At 41.1% G+C, this 16,600-nt stretch overlaps 2 protein-coding genes across 6 annotated transcripts in view; both read right to left on the bottom strand.

Annotated features, from left to right (window-relative positions):
• Positions 1-978: 978 nt before the first annotated feature.
• On the bottom strand, positions 979-11,358 carry ikbke (inhibitor of nuclear factor kappa B kinase subunit epsilon). 2 transcript variants are annotated; one of them, XM_069537823.1, is made up of 22 exons: positions 11,147-11,358; positions 10,316-10,415; positions 9,939-10,076; positions 9,025-9,154; positions 8,765-8,946; positions 8,176-8,336; positions 7,772-7,882; positions 7,463-7,642; positions 6,624-6,820; positions 6,086-6,144; positions 5,873-5,964; positions 5,168-5,269; positions 4,678-4,735; positions 4,046-4,158; positions 3,882-3,958; positions 3,470-3,509; positions 3,270-3,371; positions 2,307-2,403; positions 2,079-2,161; positions 1,791-1,872; positions 1,570-1,641; positions 979-1,485 (listed from the first exon to the last, which is right to left on the bottom strand). In XM_069537823.1, the coding sequence occupies exons 2-21, from the start codon at positions 10,403-10,405 to the stop codon at positions 1,588-1,590; spliced, it is 2,148 nt and encodes a 715-aa protein (XP_069393924.1). In that variant the 5' UTR covers positions 10,406-10,415; positions 11,147-11,358; the 3' UTR covers positions 979-1,485; positions 1,570-1,587. The 2 variants fall into 2 exon arrangements, with proteins under 2 accessions (XP_069393924.1, XP_069393919.1); XM_069537818.1 differs by lacking the exon at positions 1,791-1,872.
• A 1,155-nt stretch (positions 11,359-12,513) lies between these two features.
• The window catches only part of srgap2 (SLIT-ROBO Rho GTPase activating protein 2), a 52,306-nt gene continuing 48,219 nt past the window's right edge, over positions 12,514-16,600 (bottom strand). For all 4 annotated transcript variants that reach the window (XM_020087022.2, XM_020087023.2, XM_069537802.1 and 1 more), the window contains exons 20-23: positions 16,339-16,476; positions 15,885-16,098; positions 15,693-15,803; positions 12,514-15,615 (exon numbers count right to left, since the gene is read on the bottom strand). In XM_020087022.2, coding sequence (XP_019942581.2) covers positions 15,040-15,615; positions 15,693-15,803; positions 15,885-16,098; positions 16,339-16,476 — 1,039 coding nt within the window. In that variant the 3' untranslated portion in view covers positions 12,514-15,039. The remainder of the gene's footprint in view (positions 15,616-15,692; positions 15,804-15,884; positions 16,099-16,338; positions 16,477-16,600) is intronic.

Genomic DNA, 16,600 nt, shown 5'->3' with positions numbered 1-16,600 from the left:
AGAACCCGACCCCCCCGAATCAAGAAAGCCCCCTGAGGACACCCACAGCCCTCCCACACAGACCGAGAGAAATACTTTTAGTTTCACTCGCTGTACTTTGCAGTGTCACAACAACTCACTTGTTTTCTGTTTTGTTTGAGACCTTTCATTTTCCCAGACTGGTTAAAGTATACACACGAAATTTAATGTCAAAGGAATTTGAGAACAGACTGAATATGAAAGTGTAGTATTCCCACAGTCATTCCGGACCTCATTGACCTGTTAGAACATGGTGCTTTATCCTCATACAGGTACTGTATGTGGACATGAAAATGTTTTTAGTTTCACTTTGAACCCCTATGCCTTCAGACTGAGATATCACTTCTCAAGACAAAAAGCTCAGTAATTTTACGCAAAACAAATAAACGGTGGGATTTCCCCACATTTGTCATCACACTTTCCTTTCGAATTCTCTGTGCTGTCTCTGGACTTACTTCTGTTATAAAGGAGATACTGGTGAGTGCTGAGTTTCCCCTGATCTCATTTATTTTCTTTTAAAGTGAAACCCTATGATAAAAGAAAGAGAGAGAGAATTTATCATAGAACAGGAACAGAGAGAAATTTAACATCAGATCTAGACACTACTACTCTACTCACAATCAGTGATGTGATCAATGGTTACTCATTCATTAAATTCACAGTGACTAAAGAAGATCTAGAAAGAAAGTCACATGCACTGATCGATCATCAGGAGAGAAACATCAGACGACTCCAGCCATTCCTTTGACACACACACACACACACACACACACACACACACACACACACACACACACACACACACACACACACACACACACACACACACACACACACACACACACACAGAGAGAGGGAGGAAAAACAACATTTTAACAGAAATGTTGTTAAAAGTTCTCCTGATTCCACTGTGCTTCTTCTGTGGGATAGTAAAGGAGACACAGCTTTTTACAACACTCCAGCAGTTTACTTTTTTTTATTCTGACTGTCCATCACTGTGGCAGCCTATTAGAAATACAATAGCACTAAAAGAAATTAATGGGGTTTGTATTGATGCTTTACTCAGTTGCCAACCAGACAGACACACACACACACAGACACAGACAAAGACACAGACACACACACAGACAGACACAGACAGACAGACAGACAGACAGTCAGACAGACAGACAGACAGTCAGACAGACAGACAGACAGAAATCTGTCGATAACATTTCCTCTTCCTACATTCAAAGCATCTTATCTTTAAATTGAGATTCCCCTCTTATTGATTATCTTCAGCTGCCTCCTCTATATACACCATAAACTGCAGGTGGTCCTTGAAAGGATTTCCAGTACATTGTCCTTTACTGCTCATAAAAAAACTGATTTGTGAGTTTACATGCAAACATGCTGCACTTTGGTCAAAGTGTAGAGGGTCTGGTCAAGCTCGGCTCCAGACCTGCTGCAGGGTTCACTGCTCCCAAACTAACAGGACAAAACACATTAAATCATCATTCAGAACGTACTGTACATGGGGCTGTGAGTTTTTTTACAGGGCTCTCAACTGACCTCTCTATGATGTTGTTGTTACACTGTAGTTCTCTCACCAGAATCTCCATTTCCTCCTTCAGAAGGTGCATCCTACAAAAAAAGCAAGATATCTGAGATCATGGCAAATGTCTAAATCGTGAGCCCACACACACAGGTTTGCACAATTATCCTTGTTAGGACTACTATTGACTTCCATTCATTGTGGACAGCCTAACCAAAACCTTGCCCCTAACCCAAACCTCAGAAATGATGTTTTTCCTCATAAGGACCGGGCTTTGGTTCCCATGAGGTCTATTGGTCCTGACAAAGTCTGTGTTTCTACTGAAAAAGATAATAAAGAGGTAATCACACACACACACCTAACGCTAACTCTTACCCTAAAATTAAAACAAGTCTTTATCTCAGAATCTGTAACATTTAGGTGGGTTGGACGTATTTTTCCTAAAATGTGACAGTGTGAACAGATCTAGGTCCCCTGAATGTAAGTAATACCTAGTAATAGCACATGTAAACACACACACACACACCTGGAGACCATCTGGTCCCTGGGTGTTCCAGGCGGCTGCTCTGCTCTCCTGGACTGCAGACTGAAAAGGACTTTGTCCAGAATCTGAGGACGACAGATGAGACTAAGATGAAAAACACACAATTGTAAACAAAAAGCACAAAATTCATGTTCACATGCGGGCAGAGACGTAAATCTATAAGCTTCATGTTCTCACTTTCAAATACGGGATGAGAAGTGAAAATCTGACCTTATTCTGGCGCTCTTCACTCATGTCCAGATCCGTCAGCAAGCCTGTGGAGAAAGCTTTGAAGTCGTGCAGTCGGGTCTGCATCTCCAGTAACACACTGCACATAAAGGCAGAGACACACTAGTAAGTCAAAGCTGCAATGTTCATTGTGTTAATATCTAGTTGAATCCAAATCAGAAAAGAAAACCAATTGGTAAAACTGTTAAAGTGATACCCAGTTGAATTTGTTGTGAAACAATGACATTTATGAGGCCTCAGGGCCAATTCTATAATAGAAAAAAATGTTGAAAGAAAACATGAATAACATGTTAATAGTAATCATTTGTTGTTCAATTATTTCAACAATTATCCAGAAATCTTTAAAATATACTGTGGTAAAAGTCTTAATTTACCTGTGTCTTAGGTATTTATGAAGTCTTTGTCGCAACCTTAGAACAATTGTTGGTTGTGTAACCTTAGAACAATTGTATGTTTGTTTCAATGTGCAATATAACACTTACTGTAGGTGATATTTGAATGGCTCTTCTTACAGAGTCAGAGAAAACTAAATATCCATTCATGTGCATCAGTTAAACAGTATTTATATTAATAACACAGAAGGAAATATGTGTTCAGAGTGACCTATAATACATCCTGAAATTCCGAGGAAAGAAAACAGTCTGTTTTATCTATTACATAAAACTACTCTGTCTGTGCAAAACTGAGAGGAATTCAATAATTATATTGAATGATATGTTATATCTACATCACTTGCTTTACGAATGCGAGCCTCAATAACGCAGACAAGCAACTTCATCTGTTAGAGTGAGACTGCTATGTAATGTCCTACTGGGTTAATCTTCTTCATGTGTGTGAATGGCTGGCACCAAATAGTGATCGTACTGTAAATAGTCCCAGAGCTGTTGGCATAACAAAACCTAAGTGAATGTTACACTGGGTTTAGATATGTGAGCTGAGAACCACCTGCTCCACGTCCTTATTGAGGCCAGAAGCTCCTTGTATCTCTGCACACAGTCGTCTCTCAGGAGAGATTTCGCTCTCTTAATGTGGGAAGACAGGTGGATTCTGGGAAGCAAGTGTGACAAGCAGATTACAGGGGGAAATCACAGGAACACCCTCATGGGCCGGGTGAGCAGGACACAAATTGACAATGACATACTTACTTCTCAAACTTGTGTATTTGTTCGTCATTATATGCCAACTCTGTGGTGAAAAATAAGACAAATATAAAAGAATCAGTCATACCATGAACAAATTAAGTAATAAATATACAGTGTATATCAAAACTAAAATTACCACCCTGCCGTTGTGTGCCTCCACCAACATATTGCATTCACAGTAACATGAGGTCCCTGAGACCTTTGACCACTGAAATCTACCCAGAAAAAATCCCCTAAGGCAAACTTGAGATAGCACCAAATTTTATGAGTTCAGATCAACATTTGTACCAAATTTGAAGAAATTCCCTCAAGGGGTTCTCAAGATGGGACAGTATTACGTGTTTCACGACAGACGGTCAAGCTGAAAAAATAATGCCTCTGACTTTGTCGTGGAAGAAAAATGAAGCACACATACTGCCAGTGAGTCTGTCTTTGCGATAATGTTGATGAATTGCTGTTATTTTCTGCAGCAGCATCTCCATCTTCTGACAGCTGTAGGAGACAAGAGGTCAAAGTTTAAAGAAAAACACACATTTGAATCAAAAACTTGAAATTTAGATTCTCTGGTCTGCAGCTTACCTCTTGTCATTGGCCAGGTTCTCTGCTAGCTTGGCCTGTTCTATCTGCAGCTGGTCCAGTCGCTTCTGGAACTCTTGGATGCTCCCAGTGTATATGGGCAGGTACTCATGGACCTGGAGAGAACGGCAACACACTCTCATTACTGCTGATTCAATATCACATGTCTGCCACCTAATCTTGACATGTTTCCTTATCCTGATGATATTGCAACTGGACAAGAGAAAACACCCAGTGAACGTGGTTTCTTAGTGATTTAAGGTTTTTGCATGGTTGCTATGATATGAAGGCAAGATTCAAGTCATTTTTTTTCAACTTCAGTATAGTACAATCTGACAAATTATTAGGTCCATATAAAAGAAAGGTCAACAAGAGCAGAGTCATAATTTAATGAGAAAAGTCATAACATTTCCAGAAAAACAAATAAGAAAATTTAAAAAATAAGCAGCAAGGAGAACCTGAAAAACCTGAATAACACAAGTATGAACAGTATCACAGATTACAGCTTCCTCAATGACTACACCTCTCTACAACTAAATAGAACACTCTCTCTCTCTTTATATATATATATATATATATATATGCTCACAGAACAACCACATCACTCCAGCTTCTCTCAGTGATGTCACACTCACCAGCTGCAGTTTCTGACTATGATCATCCGAGCCTTGGTTTTCTGAAAAGTGATGGTCACTGAGAAGAACAACAGATAAAGGTGGAGAAAAAAAGGAGGTTATGACTTTTATTAGAGCTGTCATGATATCAGAGTCTTACTGAATGATTATTGTGACCAAAATAATTCACAATAACGATAATAAAGCAGCAATAGAAAGGTTTAATGATAAAAATATAATGCTTCAATTTTATCTTTATGATTTTAATTGTGGGATTTGTTTCAAATTTTTGAGAATGAATTATGCTCAAAATAATAGAGTTATGCCAATAGAGGATGATTTTGTTGGTGGCCCAGTTTTCTTACCATCAAATGATTGTACCGGTATGTCACTACACTTGTAAAAATTATTTTAGATTGCATTTATTGTGGAAGGACTTCCCACCTCAGATGTGACAAAAAGTGATAAAAGTCTACAGGTTTTAGCTCAGAAAGTATGTTGACTAACTGACATTGTTTGAATTCTGTGTTGTAGATTGAGGCAGGACTTCAGCCTAATGGTGATCTTGTCGATACTGTGAATGGATTCTCCACACTCCCTGCGTAACCTCATCCTGCGGAGGAATGAAAAGAGGATTAAAGCAGATAAGAATTTAAAAATGGTCATTACCCAGGGTAAAACTAGAATTACCGCACTGCGGCTGTATTCCTCTGCCAACCAGTGCAGTTTCCATGTACATACTTCTACATACTTTTTTCCCCAGATTCATAGAAGGTCACTGTGAACTTTGACAACTGAAACATAATCACCATATCTTTGAGTCCAAATGACAACTGATCAAAATTCCCTCAAGCAGTCTTGAGATAACACATTCAAGAGGCCAAGTGAGTGTTTGTGCCAAATGTGAAATGATTCCTTTACAGGGTTCAGGAGATATCACCTTCACAAGGCAAAAATCTGCTTTGTGAGGTCACTGTGACCTTGACCTTTGACCTCTGACCACCAAAATCTAATCAGTTCATCCTTGAGTCCAAGTGAATATTTGTACCAAATTTTAAGATATTCCCTCAAGGCATTCTTGAGATATCGCATTCACAAGAATAGGAAGGACGGACAACCTGAAAACATACTGCCTCAGGCCACTGGCTGTCGCTGGAGGAGAGGCATAAAAATCAATGAAACAAATATAGTTATTTTAACATGAGTGTTTTCTCACATGTAGCTGTGGTATCCCTGCAGGAGAAGGTCTTGGTGTGTGTGCAGCAACTGTACTATCCTCAGATACTGGTGGACCACTCCTACTATCACCTAGAAATATAAACAGATTTAGATTTATAATACATACAATCCATATAAAAATGATCAAAATTAGGCATGTATTATATTATTATTATTATTAGGCATGAGTGAGGGATTGAAACATCAGTACCTTAGAAAAATTGTAGTCTGCCATGACATCAAACCTGGATGGGATGACAGGAGTCTCTGCTACAGTGGAGAGAAGAGAGCACGTTGACCACATCCCCTTCATACTTAGACAGCAAACCTTCAAGACGTGGATGATGACTCATTGTGGAAACTGTCAGTTTTCATTGTACAGTGTTTCCGTGGTTGCATGACAAGTTCTGCCATGAAGAGGTATTAGAGATTTATAGAAACTGTGTGTATGCATGTGTATAAACTGGTATTAGGAATTGCGTGCACATATTGTGTTTAATATGATTATTTTGCTTTTTAAATCAACCATCATCCACTCATCTTCAATGTTATCAATTGTTACTGAGTAAAACGTGACTATAACAGGTGATTCATAAAGATATTATGTGTTGAGTAAATGAATGTGACACTAGAATACACCTGATATCAGAGCTTTTTCATAAATCCCCAGGGGAGCAACAAAGAATAAAGAGGAAACTCTTTGACTTAACACAGGCATGAAAAGATGTACATGTCTGTGATGATCTTACGTTCTCTGAAAGGCAGGCAGATGTTTGCTTCAGGCTCGTAGCTGAGCAGAATGAGGGGCCGGGTAAGTGAGGTTCGCGGGAGGTTGACGACCTTCATGGTGCCCTCCAGAGAGAGGTCATGCCCCAGGTACAGTAGATGTTGCTGCTGAACCCCCATACCAGTCTGAGATGCCACCTCCTCAAAGAAGACAGACACTCTGGGTGGGAGGAGGGGAGAATTAATTCCTTATTCACAACTAAACAACCAAACCAAATTATCTATAGCCATAACTCAACTCAAGTCTGCCACAGGGATTCATTTTATTGAGAGGCAGAGTCTTGATACAAGCAATTTAGGATTACAGATATAATCAGCTAAGAGCTCAGTACAGACTTGACTTTCAAAATCACATTAAAAGTGTGATTTAGAATAATGCAGGAAATATTACTATGCAACTGCTGCACACATCAAGCGCAAATTTTATGTTGCAGTTGTTGAAGGAGTCATCAACTGAATATGTCATGTAGATGGTGACTTGACCATGCACCACCACATCTACATGGATACACTTTGATTAAGTCCCCTTGCACTCATGTGTTATTGACGACTATGTGTACTATTCAATGGTCCATAACAATTAAAACTGATATCAGGACACACATGGGTAGAATTCAGCTGTTTGAAATATTAGTTTTGTAGAAAAATAACACAGGACCTCACAAGTTAAAGGGTGCCCTGACTCTTAAAGTTGCAGCACAGTCTGATGCTTGGTTTTATTAAAGTCTGTTATGATTTAAGCAATCCTGTGGTCGGTTTTCTTTGTGCTTGATCGAGTGTGATGACACCTGTGCTGACGTACGTATTGTAGTGGTGTATGTAGATACTATGAGCCATGGCCTGCTGCAGAGAGAAGAGGTGAACTGTCTGCCGCTGCAATATGTCTGTGGTGGCTGTGAAGAACTGGTCAAAACCCCAACACCTCTCCTGGTCAGCCTCCAGTACACCTGCTAATACTGGAACTAGCTGCGCCTGCAGACCCCTGTAGACAGACAAACAGACAGAGAGGGACAGGAGAGAAACAAAGGGAGGCAGTCAAGAAAAAAAAATAGCATTATGTTTTCATTAAAATCATTGACGCATTTAAAAAGGTCTTTGTTAAGTGACATACTGGGACAGTTGGCAGCTGTGAGGTAGGTGGTAGCTCCACTCTATAGGTCCTCCCTCCACACGCTGAATCCCTGCTATTGCACTCATTGGTTTCTCTGTCGTTATTTTGTACCTACACAACAAAACAGACGTCAAGCTCATTTACCATCGATGGATCTTCATCCTTGGAGAAATATTATCAAATTAATATATTTCTTTAGAGGTAAATTCTACACAATTAAATCTGTAAAATTTTATTACCACAGCTTTACAACATCGATATAGACCTTGGCTTAAGTAGTTTTAGACCAATCTCAGTGTCATATGTTCATATAAATAAGTACAAATTGAAACTGCCATGCACCGTTAGGATGTGGGGTTGCAATCAGAACTGTGTAGTCAATGATTTTGTTTGTATGAACTCACATGGTGGGCTTGTTCCTGCGGGGTCCTTCATACGGTGTGAAGGGAAGACTCCCAGTGGCAGCATGGTAAAATGTCACACCAATACTCCACAGGTCCACATTCACTCCATAGGATTTCTGATGATGCTTGCGGAGCACAGCACGCTCATACATGTCTGGATGCTAGCCACACACACATACAGAATAGAACCTGTTATACAACAGCCATTGGATACTCATATGTTGGTAAAAAATATGTTTATAATCTAATAGAGCATAATACTACTGTAAAATTAAAGCTGATTTTTGCAACATGTCTGGTCTCTTTGAGGAGATCAGGGATGTTTTCACACTATTCCTATACGTTTTTAGGGTTTCTTCAAGAGGAAATGGGAATTTTGACGGTACATCTTACCAAGGGGCTGGCAGGAAAAGTTCCAGAAAAAACTAACAAAATTGTGATCGATCTAGATTATTCTTAATACACTTAGATGACCCCGAACTGTAAAGGACATTGCAGCCTTTGCTGAAGTATTCTGCGTCACTGCCTGCATAGCTTATGTACAGGATTCTTATGATAAACCTAATAAGTCTGTATTCATAGAACATACCAGGTACTCTTCAGTCCCATAGATGGACATAAACTTCTCATCATCATCCAGCTCTCTTGCTGCTCCAAAGTCTGTCAGCTTGTAAACAGACTTCCTGTCCTCCCCGACTTGCCTCATGATGTTACCCGGCTTAATGTCCCGGTGTACCACTCCATTTTCACGCAGGTGGTTCATCCCCTGCACTGAGGAGAACAGAGAGAGGAATACTTCCAACAACAGGTACATGAAACTATTCAGCAGCATCAGATACAGCCACCCACCTACACACTCCAGTACAGTGAGGAACTCTGTTTCTGGCAGGCCAAAGGCATTTTCAGGCTCCTCCAGCAGGCTGAGCAAACTCCCTCCAGAACAATACTCCATCACCAGCACCTTCTGCTTAGAGGGCAGCTAGCGAGAGAGGGGAGGGAGGATAATGAAGTAATTGTTATCTATATTGTAAACATTATAAAATTAATGGAAAGTCTTTCTCTCATTTCCATAAAAGATAAATAATGAAATCTTCCTATAAGGTTATTTTTGGATTCTTTGAGTTAACTGAACCTTTATTTTGAATTGGCTGACTAGGATAACCGTAGATTCCAGCAACAAACAGCGTATGACAAAGACTACATCCATTTCACTTAACACATAAACTAACTTTAGAGCCACTAAAACAAAGTTTGGAAACACAGCTGGTCCCATTTCAGTAAACTATGATGTGGACACTCAAAACCGCTTGCTGATTCATTGGGTGTTTTCTGTCACGACACAGCGTTTGCTGATACGTCAGGCTCCTATCAAATGACCCTCTTCCTGAACGAAACAACTGGCATCAGTGCCCAGTCACACAAACGAGAATACAAAGCATATATTGCAGGAACCAAGAATTGCTTTACCGTAGGATGTGAACATTTTTTTATTTCACCTCCTAGCTGACACAGATTAGAAGGTTTGCCTCTGCAACATTCTCATAAATGTGACTATGCTTTAAAGGGGATTAAAACAGATATTGAGCAAAAAATCTTGTGTGGACAGAGAAAGTTTCAGTTTCAAAACATTATTTTCAAAGGGAAGGGTTGTGGTGTTGATGCAGCCCAAGAAAGATAATACTATTTTGTCTCCTCCTATGACCATATCTGTCCTCTTCATTTGTCCTTGCTTTGGTTTTCTCCTCCTCTAGCTGCAGCCTCACCTCCTCCACAGCGTACAGCTTGACAATAGTGCTGTGGTTGAGCTTCCTCAGCACCTCAAACTCTCTCATCTGGACCTCATGAGGGCGGTTGTAGCTCATCATGTTGAACACCTTGACAGCTACCAGCTCACCGGACCTCTGCACAAACACACACGTTTACGTCAGCATACCACACACACAAAGCATCATGGAGAATGTCAAAAACAGCCCACGCAACCACCTTCTGCTATTACATTACATCCTGGAGTCGTGTTTGAACCAAAGGTGGACTGAAAACATCTGAGAGGATGGCAGCAGTGAAGTGAAAGAGCTGCTCAGCGAAAAACAAACTTAACAGTGTTTTTTCTATGATCAAATATATCATTGGCTTGGCCAACCTTGTTCCGTGCTTTGAATACACTGGCAGTAGCCCCCTGACCGAGGACGTCCTGCAGAGACCACAGGTAGTTTGTCGTGCTGGCCGTCATCCCTGATATTCTAGAGGAAGAGACAGAGAGTTAGAAAAACATTAACAGAGATAGGGAAGAGACACCTCATCCTCATTCTTTAGGGCGTAACTAGCTAATTACTGGCTAATTATGAAATTCAGAGAAAGGTCAATGTAGATAATAAAAGAAAATATATATATTTATATATATATGATGCTTGTGGAGGTGTAATGGATCTACCTCACAAACCACAACCTTCACTCAGGAGCTCAGAACAGTCTTTTAACTTTAAGATACACGAATCATCTGATAATCATCGATATCGACTGAGGAAACACTTTTCTCTTGATATAGCCATATCGCCCAGCTGTTAGCTAACATGACACACTTCTTTTGAACACCTCTTTCCTGTTTGAGTGGTCTCACACGAATCACCTTGCTGAGGGAAACGCTAGCTGTCATGTTAGCTTAGCTGCTCTGGTGTTTTGACTCTGTTTCCCTGTGTTCGGTTTCCTGTGGCGTTCACTCAATGGCAGCTACACGCTAACATTAACTCTCTCTGATACTGCACGGTGTTCTAGCACGACTTGTTATCCCGAGTTATGTAGAGTCGAGATAAACCTGACCGGTCAAACTGCTGCTGTGACGGTGAATCTCAGCCAGTGTGTTAACAACAACAACAACAACAACAACAACAACAACAACAACAACAACAACACGAGCAGCTGTGAGCAGGTGAGGATCAGTCAGGACCTGCTGCTGAACCTAACGTCACTTTACCTGAGTTTCCACTGGATCCACACACCTCATGTGTTAGTCCGAGACAGCAGCTGGAAACACAACACATAGAGGAAGTGTGTGTGTGTGTGTGTGTGTGTGTGTGTGTGTGTGTGTGTGTGTGTGTGTGTGTGTGTGTGTGTGTGTGTGTGTGTGTGTGTGTGACACGGAGCGGAGTCTGCAGATGAAGGCGGAAATACACCAAAGCACAAACTGTTTTAGAGTCCCTGAAAAACTGAAAAAACAAACGGTCCCTGAACGCCCCACTGTGTTCACACACTGCACTGTTACTGACAGATACACTCACATTACAGGATGTATTATATACACATTATATACATACTTTATATGTCTCATTATATATCACTTTATATGTCACATAAATATATATCACTTTACATCTCACATTGAGAGATGAGTCAAGACTATGAGATAAAATGTCATAATTATAAAGAAATATGTCACAATAATGAGATGTCAAAGTCACAGTTGTGAGATAATTTGTCATAATCATATAATGGTAAGTCAAAATTACGACATAAAAGTCTAGAATGGCACTCAGAGTCCATGCTCATATGGCAAAAACAACATTTAAAACACTCGACCCACTCTGTACCAAACTGCATACACTTGTAAATATCAGTTCACTATGCATGAACAATTAGTTTTATCAAAATCCGTGAATTATTCACTGAGAAATCAACAGACATGTTGAAAAACACCTGTTGTTTCCAATGGTTAATGATTTAATAACATGTTTAATAAAAACCCTCAATTTGCACTTTTCTTGTGTCTTTTGGCTAAAACATTTATTATGTCTCACATGCAGATTTACGGAGCCCCCAAAAGATATTTATTTTATTTTCTACGCACAATATATTTGATCTAATAAGATTTGTGTTTTAATCACTCAGACGTACACAGCCACCAGATTCGTACCATAGCATGGAGGAAGCTGAGCAAATCAAATTTATTTTCACCTGGGAAAGTCATACGATGAAATTCTTGTTGCTCTTGCAGAGACAGAGGATTGTCAGGAATCAGTTGCTGCACATACTGAAGGAAAACAAGCCCAGCCCACAGGAGAACTATGTTTCAATTATAATGAATAATATAATAATAAAATTAACAAACTCTTAAAAGCTATAGACGCAGCTTGTGTTGTCTTCAAAGCATCGGCCAGTCATGTCTTTACTACGCAGATTTTAACTTTGTGCACAGAACTTATTTATCTTGTTCCCACTAGATAATAACTTGTGCGAACAACATTAGAAATATATCATCTTTACGACAGACAGACTACACTATATTGCTTTTTAATCAATATTTGATGGACACTTTCATTGCAACAAACAAACAAATTGAGGCTCTTTATAGCAAGCAATCTTTATTAAAAAACAAATCTACTACAAGAACTACACATAGAATTATATAAGTCCTATTTGATTAAACTACTATTGCTATTACTGTACAATATTGTACCAAAAAAAGAGTGTACCTCTGTAATGTACAACATTGTATATACAAAGTACATCTGAACACAGGATTCTCCAATAATACAGAGACAACTATAAATAGATTTGACATTACAGTCTGTTTTTTTTAGTTCTGCTGTTTTCAAATGGACACAAAAAAATGCATATTTAACAATATTCAACTCCAACAAATCATCCCCACACAGTTAGTCCACACACAAGCAAAAGTTGTTCAAGTGCATGATTGATTTGAGATCGCAGAGGGTCCCAGCTCCTCTCGACAGCACAGCCAGGACAAAACACACCAACCACCCACATGCGTGTCTGTTACGTATGAGTGTGTGTGAGCCCGTTGACCACAAACACTTGCACGGTCACAGTCCCTCCAGTTGTCACGATGAGGTAAGAGCAACACAAATATACCAGGTGATACACAAACAGTATACAGAGATTAAGAAAAACAAAACGTTTAACAATTATAATTCATTACCTGGTGAAGAGCATATACAGAAATGCAGTATGTGCTGTATTCTTGGGGAAACACTTGTGGAGGAGGGAAAAGTGTGATTAAAGGGAACACCAGGGCAACAATTAGTTCAATACTTTCTCAAGAAAGTGAAATACAATGAAAAAAAAGGCTTTATTCAGTTTACCCTGAATGTTATATCTCCACATTTGAAGTTAATATTAAAAAAAAATTACAACATATCGCATTTTCCATCACCAAATAATACCAGGAAAAAAGAAGAGTCTGTTTGAGTCCTTGGAGTCGGAATTCCTCATCCTGTTTCTAGGTAAAGCTGGGCTGCCACTGGTGTTACAGCAGTAACTGAAGAAAAGACAACGTTTCATGTATCCCTGCAGGCTTTTTTTTTTTTTTTTTTTACCTGATCACACATACACAGTGCATATTTACTCAGGCTGCTGGTACTCCAGAAGAGAGACGTGCATTTTTCCTGTGAATCTGCAGGCAGCTGCTGCTGTTGGGTAGCATCCCTTTATGATGAGTGGAACAAGGCTGTGGTGAGGTGCATATATATATATATATAGATTTATACACTCCACACATGCTCAAACAGGCGCACACCCACAGCTCCACATTATACCATAACCTATTCTGATCATTAATAAACAAAAAAAGTAGTAATAAAAACAAACGTTGCTTCAGAGCTCACTGGATGAGGTGGTTGGTTGTGGCGGATCCTCAGCTCCATGCTTCCAGTTATAGATTATTAAACATACATACACACCATTAGAATAATAAAAACCCTTTTTTCTGTTAAGTATATATTTAAAGGAGCAAGCTGGGTCTTTGTTTGAAGCTGGTACTGCGGATACATAGACTGATGCAACCAGCCAGCTCGCCACTGTGGCAGCCGTCTGTGTGGCCCCAGCATGCGAGGAAAACCTGAAAGGGCGTTTAGCTGCCACGAAACACTACCACACACCGACTTGGAAAACATGTGTATGCGAGTGTGTGCACAGTCCAACATCACATATAAAAATGCTGGGTTTCAGTGGTCCCCTACACACATAACAAGACTGCAGGAGAGAAGCAGCAGAATGCTTCAAAATACCAGCTTCCTCTTTTTTTTTTCTTATTGCTATATATGGATTTAGAATTACTGTTGGCCATTAAAGTATATTGGAGAATAACTGCACCGTTATGCTCCTGTTGTGGTACTAGTACTGAACAGTAATTTTAAAAAAAATCACCAACATATCAAACACTGGAGGAAAAAAAAAAGTCAAATAAAACTCTTGATCACATGACTTACACTGATATTTGGCCCAGTTTTCTTTCACCATCCACGTTTCTCCCCAGTCTTCTGAAGCAGCAAGTCAGTGTGTCATTTCTACACAGAGCGAGAACTAAGCATTTCACAGTCTACTCTCAGGAATCAAATCTTCCAGTCCGCTAGTCATGGGGTCATTAAGAAGAGAAAAAAAACCGTCGTATCTACTATACAAAAAATCAAACTGTGCTTTTTGTTCCTTACATGGATCTCTGTGTGTAAAGGCAGGTAGCACTCTTGCATGCCCACTCAAACACAATTTTCATCACGTCACAAACCAATGTATGTAAGGTCCAGGTGCTGTAGGTGTTCATCCTGAGTCCCGTTCCCTTATGAAGGATTTTAAAATCCTGTGAATCACTGGAATCTCTGTGGCGACAGAGACAAAACCAGTGTGTTTGAAGGGTGTTAACTGACCTACACCTTGTGACAGTTTCAGGAGCTGCCAGAACAGGGCGGGGAAAACCGCTCAAAAGGGAACAAGGCATCATTCGCCTGCACAACAAGAAGTGAATGCTACACACGAGTAGTGGGTTAGGGCTCTTATGTGAAACAAATGTAGTACTCTCTACAACCTGGTAGAAGAGTCTGTACGGATCAGTGTTGTTGTTTGGGTCGAGCGGTTCTAAGCTGGGCAGGATTTGTCATTGGACTGGGGAGGAGGGGGAGGAGGAGGAGGAGGAGGAGGAGTGTGAGGGAGTGAGTGTGTGTGGCCTGCAGGTGGAAGTGGAGGTGTTGGGGGAACAGTGGATGTCGGAGAGCCCATCGCTGGACTCCCTCCACCGCTCTTTGGGAAAACCACCGGCTTTGGTCTTGTCGCCGGCGGGCGCAGCTCTCTGAAGGAAGGTACGGAGGAGGAGAGAGAGGAGGAGGACAGGGAGGGGGATGTGGCAGAGGGCAGGGGGCTCCGCGGCTGGCTCTTGATGGGCCGGAAGGAGGAGGGTACGTCGCTGGCGGACGAGGCGCTGCGCTGGAGTGGGTGAGCGTGCGAGGAGCTGCCCTCACCATCCCGCAGTAGACGGGTGTGGAGCGGACTGGAGGGCTCCGAGGCACCTCCTCCGCCACCGCCACCTCCACTCATGCCTTTCAGCTGCTCCAGTGTGTCCAGGACCACGTCGGGGGTGTGTGTATGTTTGGAAGTGCTCTGCCTCTCTGACCTACTGAGCTCACTCAGGGCAGAGCTCATGGACACATCGATGTCCTGCAACAGTCACACATACAGTTAACACACAAACGTAGGATAGACAGGGTGTTGAGTGAGTGAAGTGAGAGCAGTACCTGTGAGCTGTGCTCTATCTGGGCGATGACCTCTGGGTCCAGTGGTCTGTGGTTACTGAAGCTCTTGGAGCGTCCGGCTGAAGTTGTCTTCTTTAACTGCGGACTCTCCACCTAAATGTTCATAAAGGCCTCAATTTAAGCCTCATCAGTTTCACATTCATTTGTCGAATGCGTATTTAGACGCAACAGTACCTTGGTCTTGAGTGAGGAATGGCGAGTGACTGAGTTGAGGATGCTGTGAGCGCTGACGGGTCGTTTGTCTCCAGTTTCTTTCACCAGAGCCCCGCCGACCGGAAGGGATGCTGTTCTTACCCCTCCCCCTCCGCTGGTGCCAGGACTGGTACTGTCGCTCTCTGATCCCCGGAATGTTCTTCGAATGCTCCCAGACTCCGGACGCTTCCTCAACCTGGAGGAGAGAAATATTTGAGTCATATTTTTTATGATTGACTGTGATGTTGTGATTTATTTCAGTGAGCTGTGTGTGTGCGCCTGTCTGAGCATATCAATCCAATCAAAGGACAAAAAGTGTGAAAAATACAATGAAAACATTTTTATGGTTTTGGGGAATCAGTCGAAGATTTTTGTATGCTTGCACACTTTTTGGCTCTTAATTGATTTTTACTGTTTAAATTAAACTGCTACACACTTGTTCAGGTTGGCCAGGTAGATGTCAGCCACATGAGCTCCAGTAGGAGAGGCAGCGCTCCCTCTAGTGGAGACCCTCTCCTCCAGCAGGTCCCTGGAGTCGACATCAGGCTTTGGACTTCCCCGACCTCCATCAGACCTGAAACGATCGTTCTGTACTTTACAAATTGTTGTGAGGTCAAAGCTGGCTTTTGTGCCACTTAAATTTGAATTAGAAACCTCTGTACTGTACTCTTGACAACTCTATCCAAACAGGCCAGAGA

Source organism: Paralichthys olivaceus, chromosome 2, assembly GCF_024713975.1.
Source record: "Paralichthys olivaceus isolate ysfri-2021 chromosome 2, ASM2471397v2, whole genome shotgun sequence".
Lineage (NCBI taxonomy): Eukaryota > Metazoa > Chordata > Actinopteri > Pleuronectiformes > Paralichthyidae > Paralichthys > Paralichthys olivaceus.
This window is presented reverse-complemented; position numbering and strand designations above follow the sequence as displayed.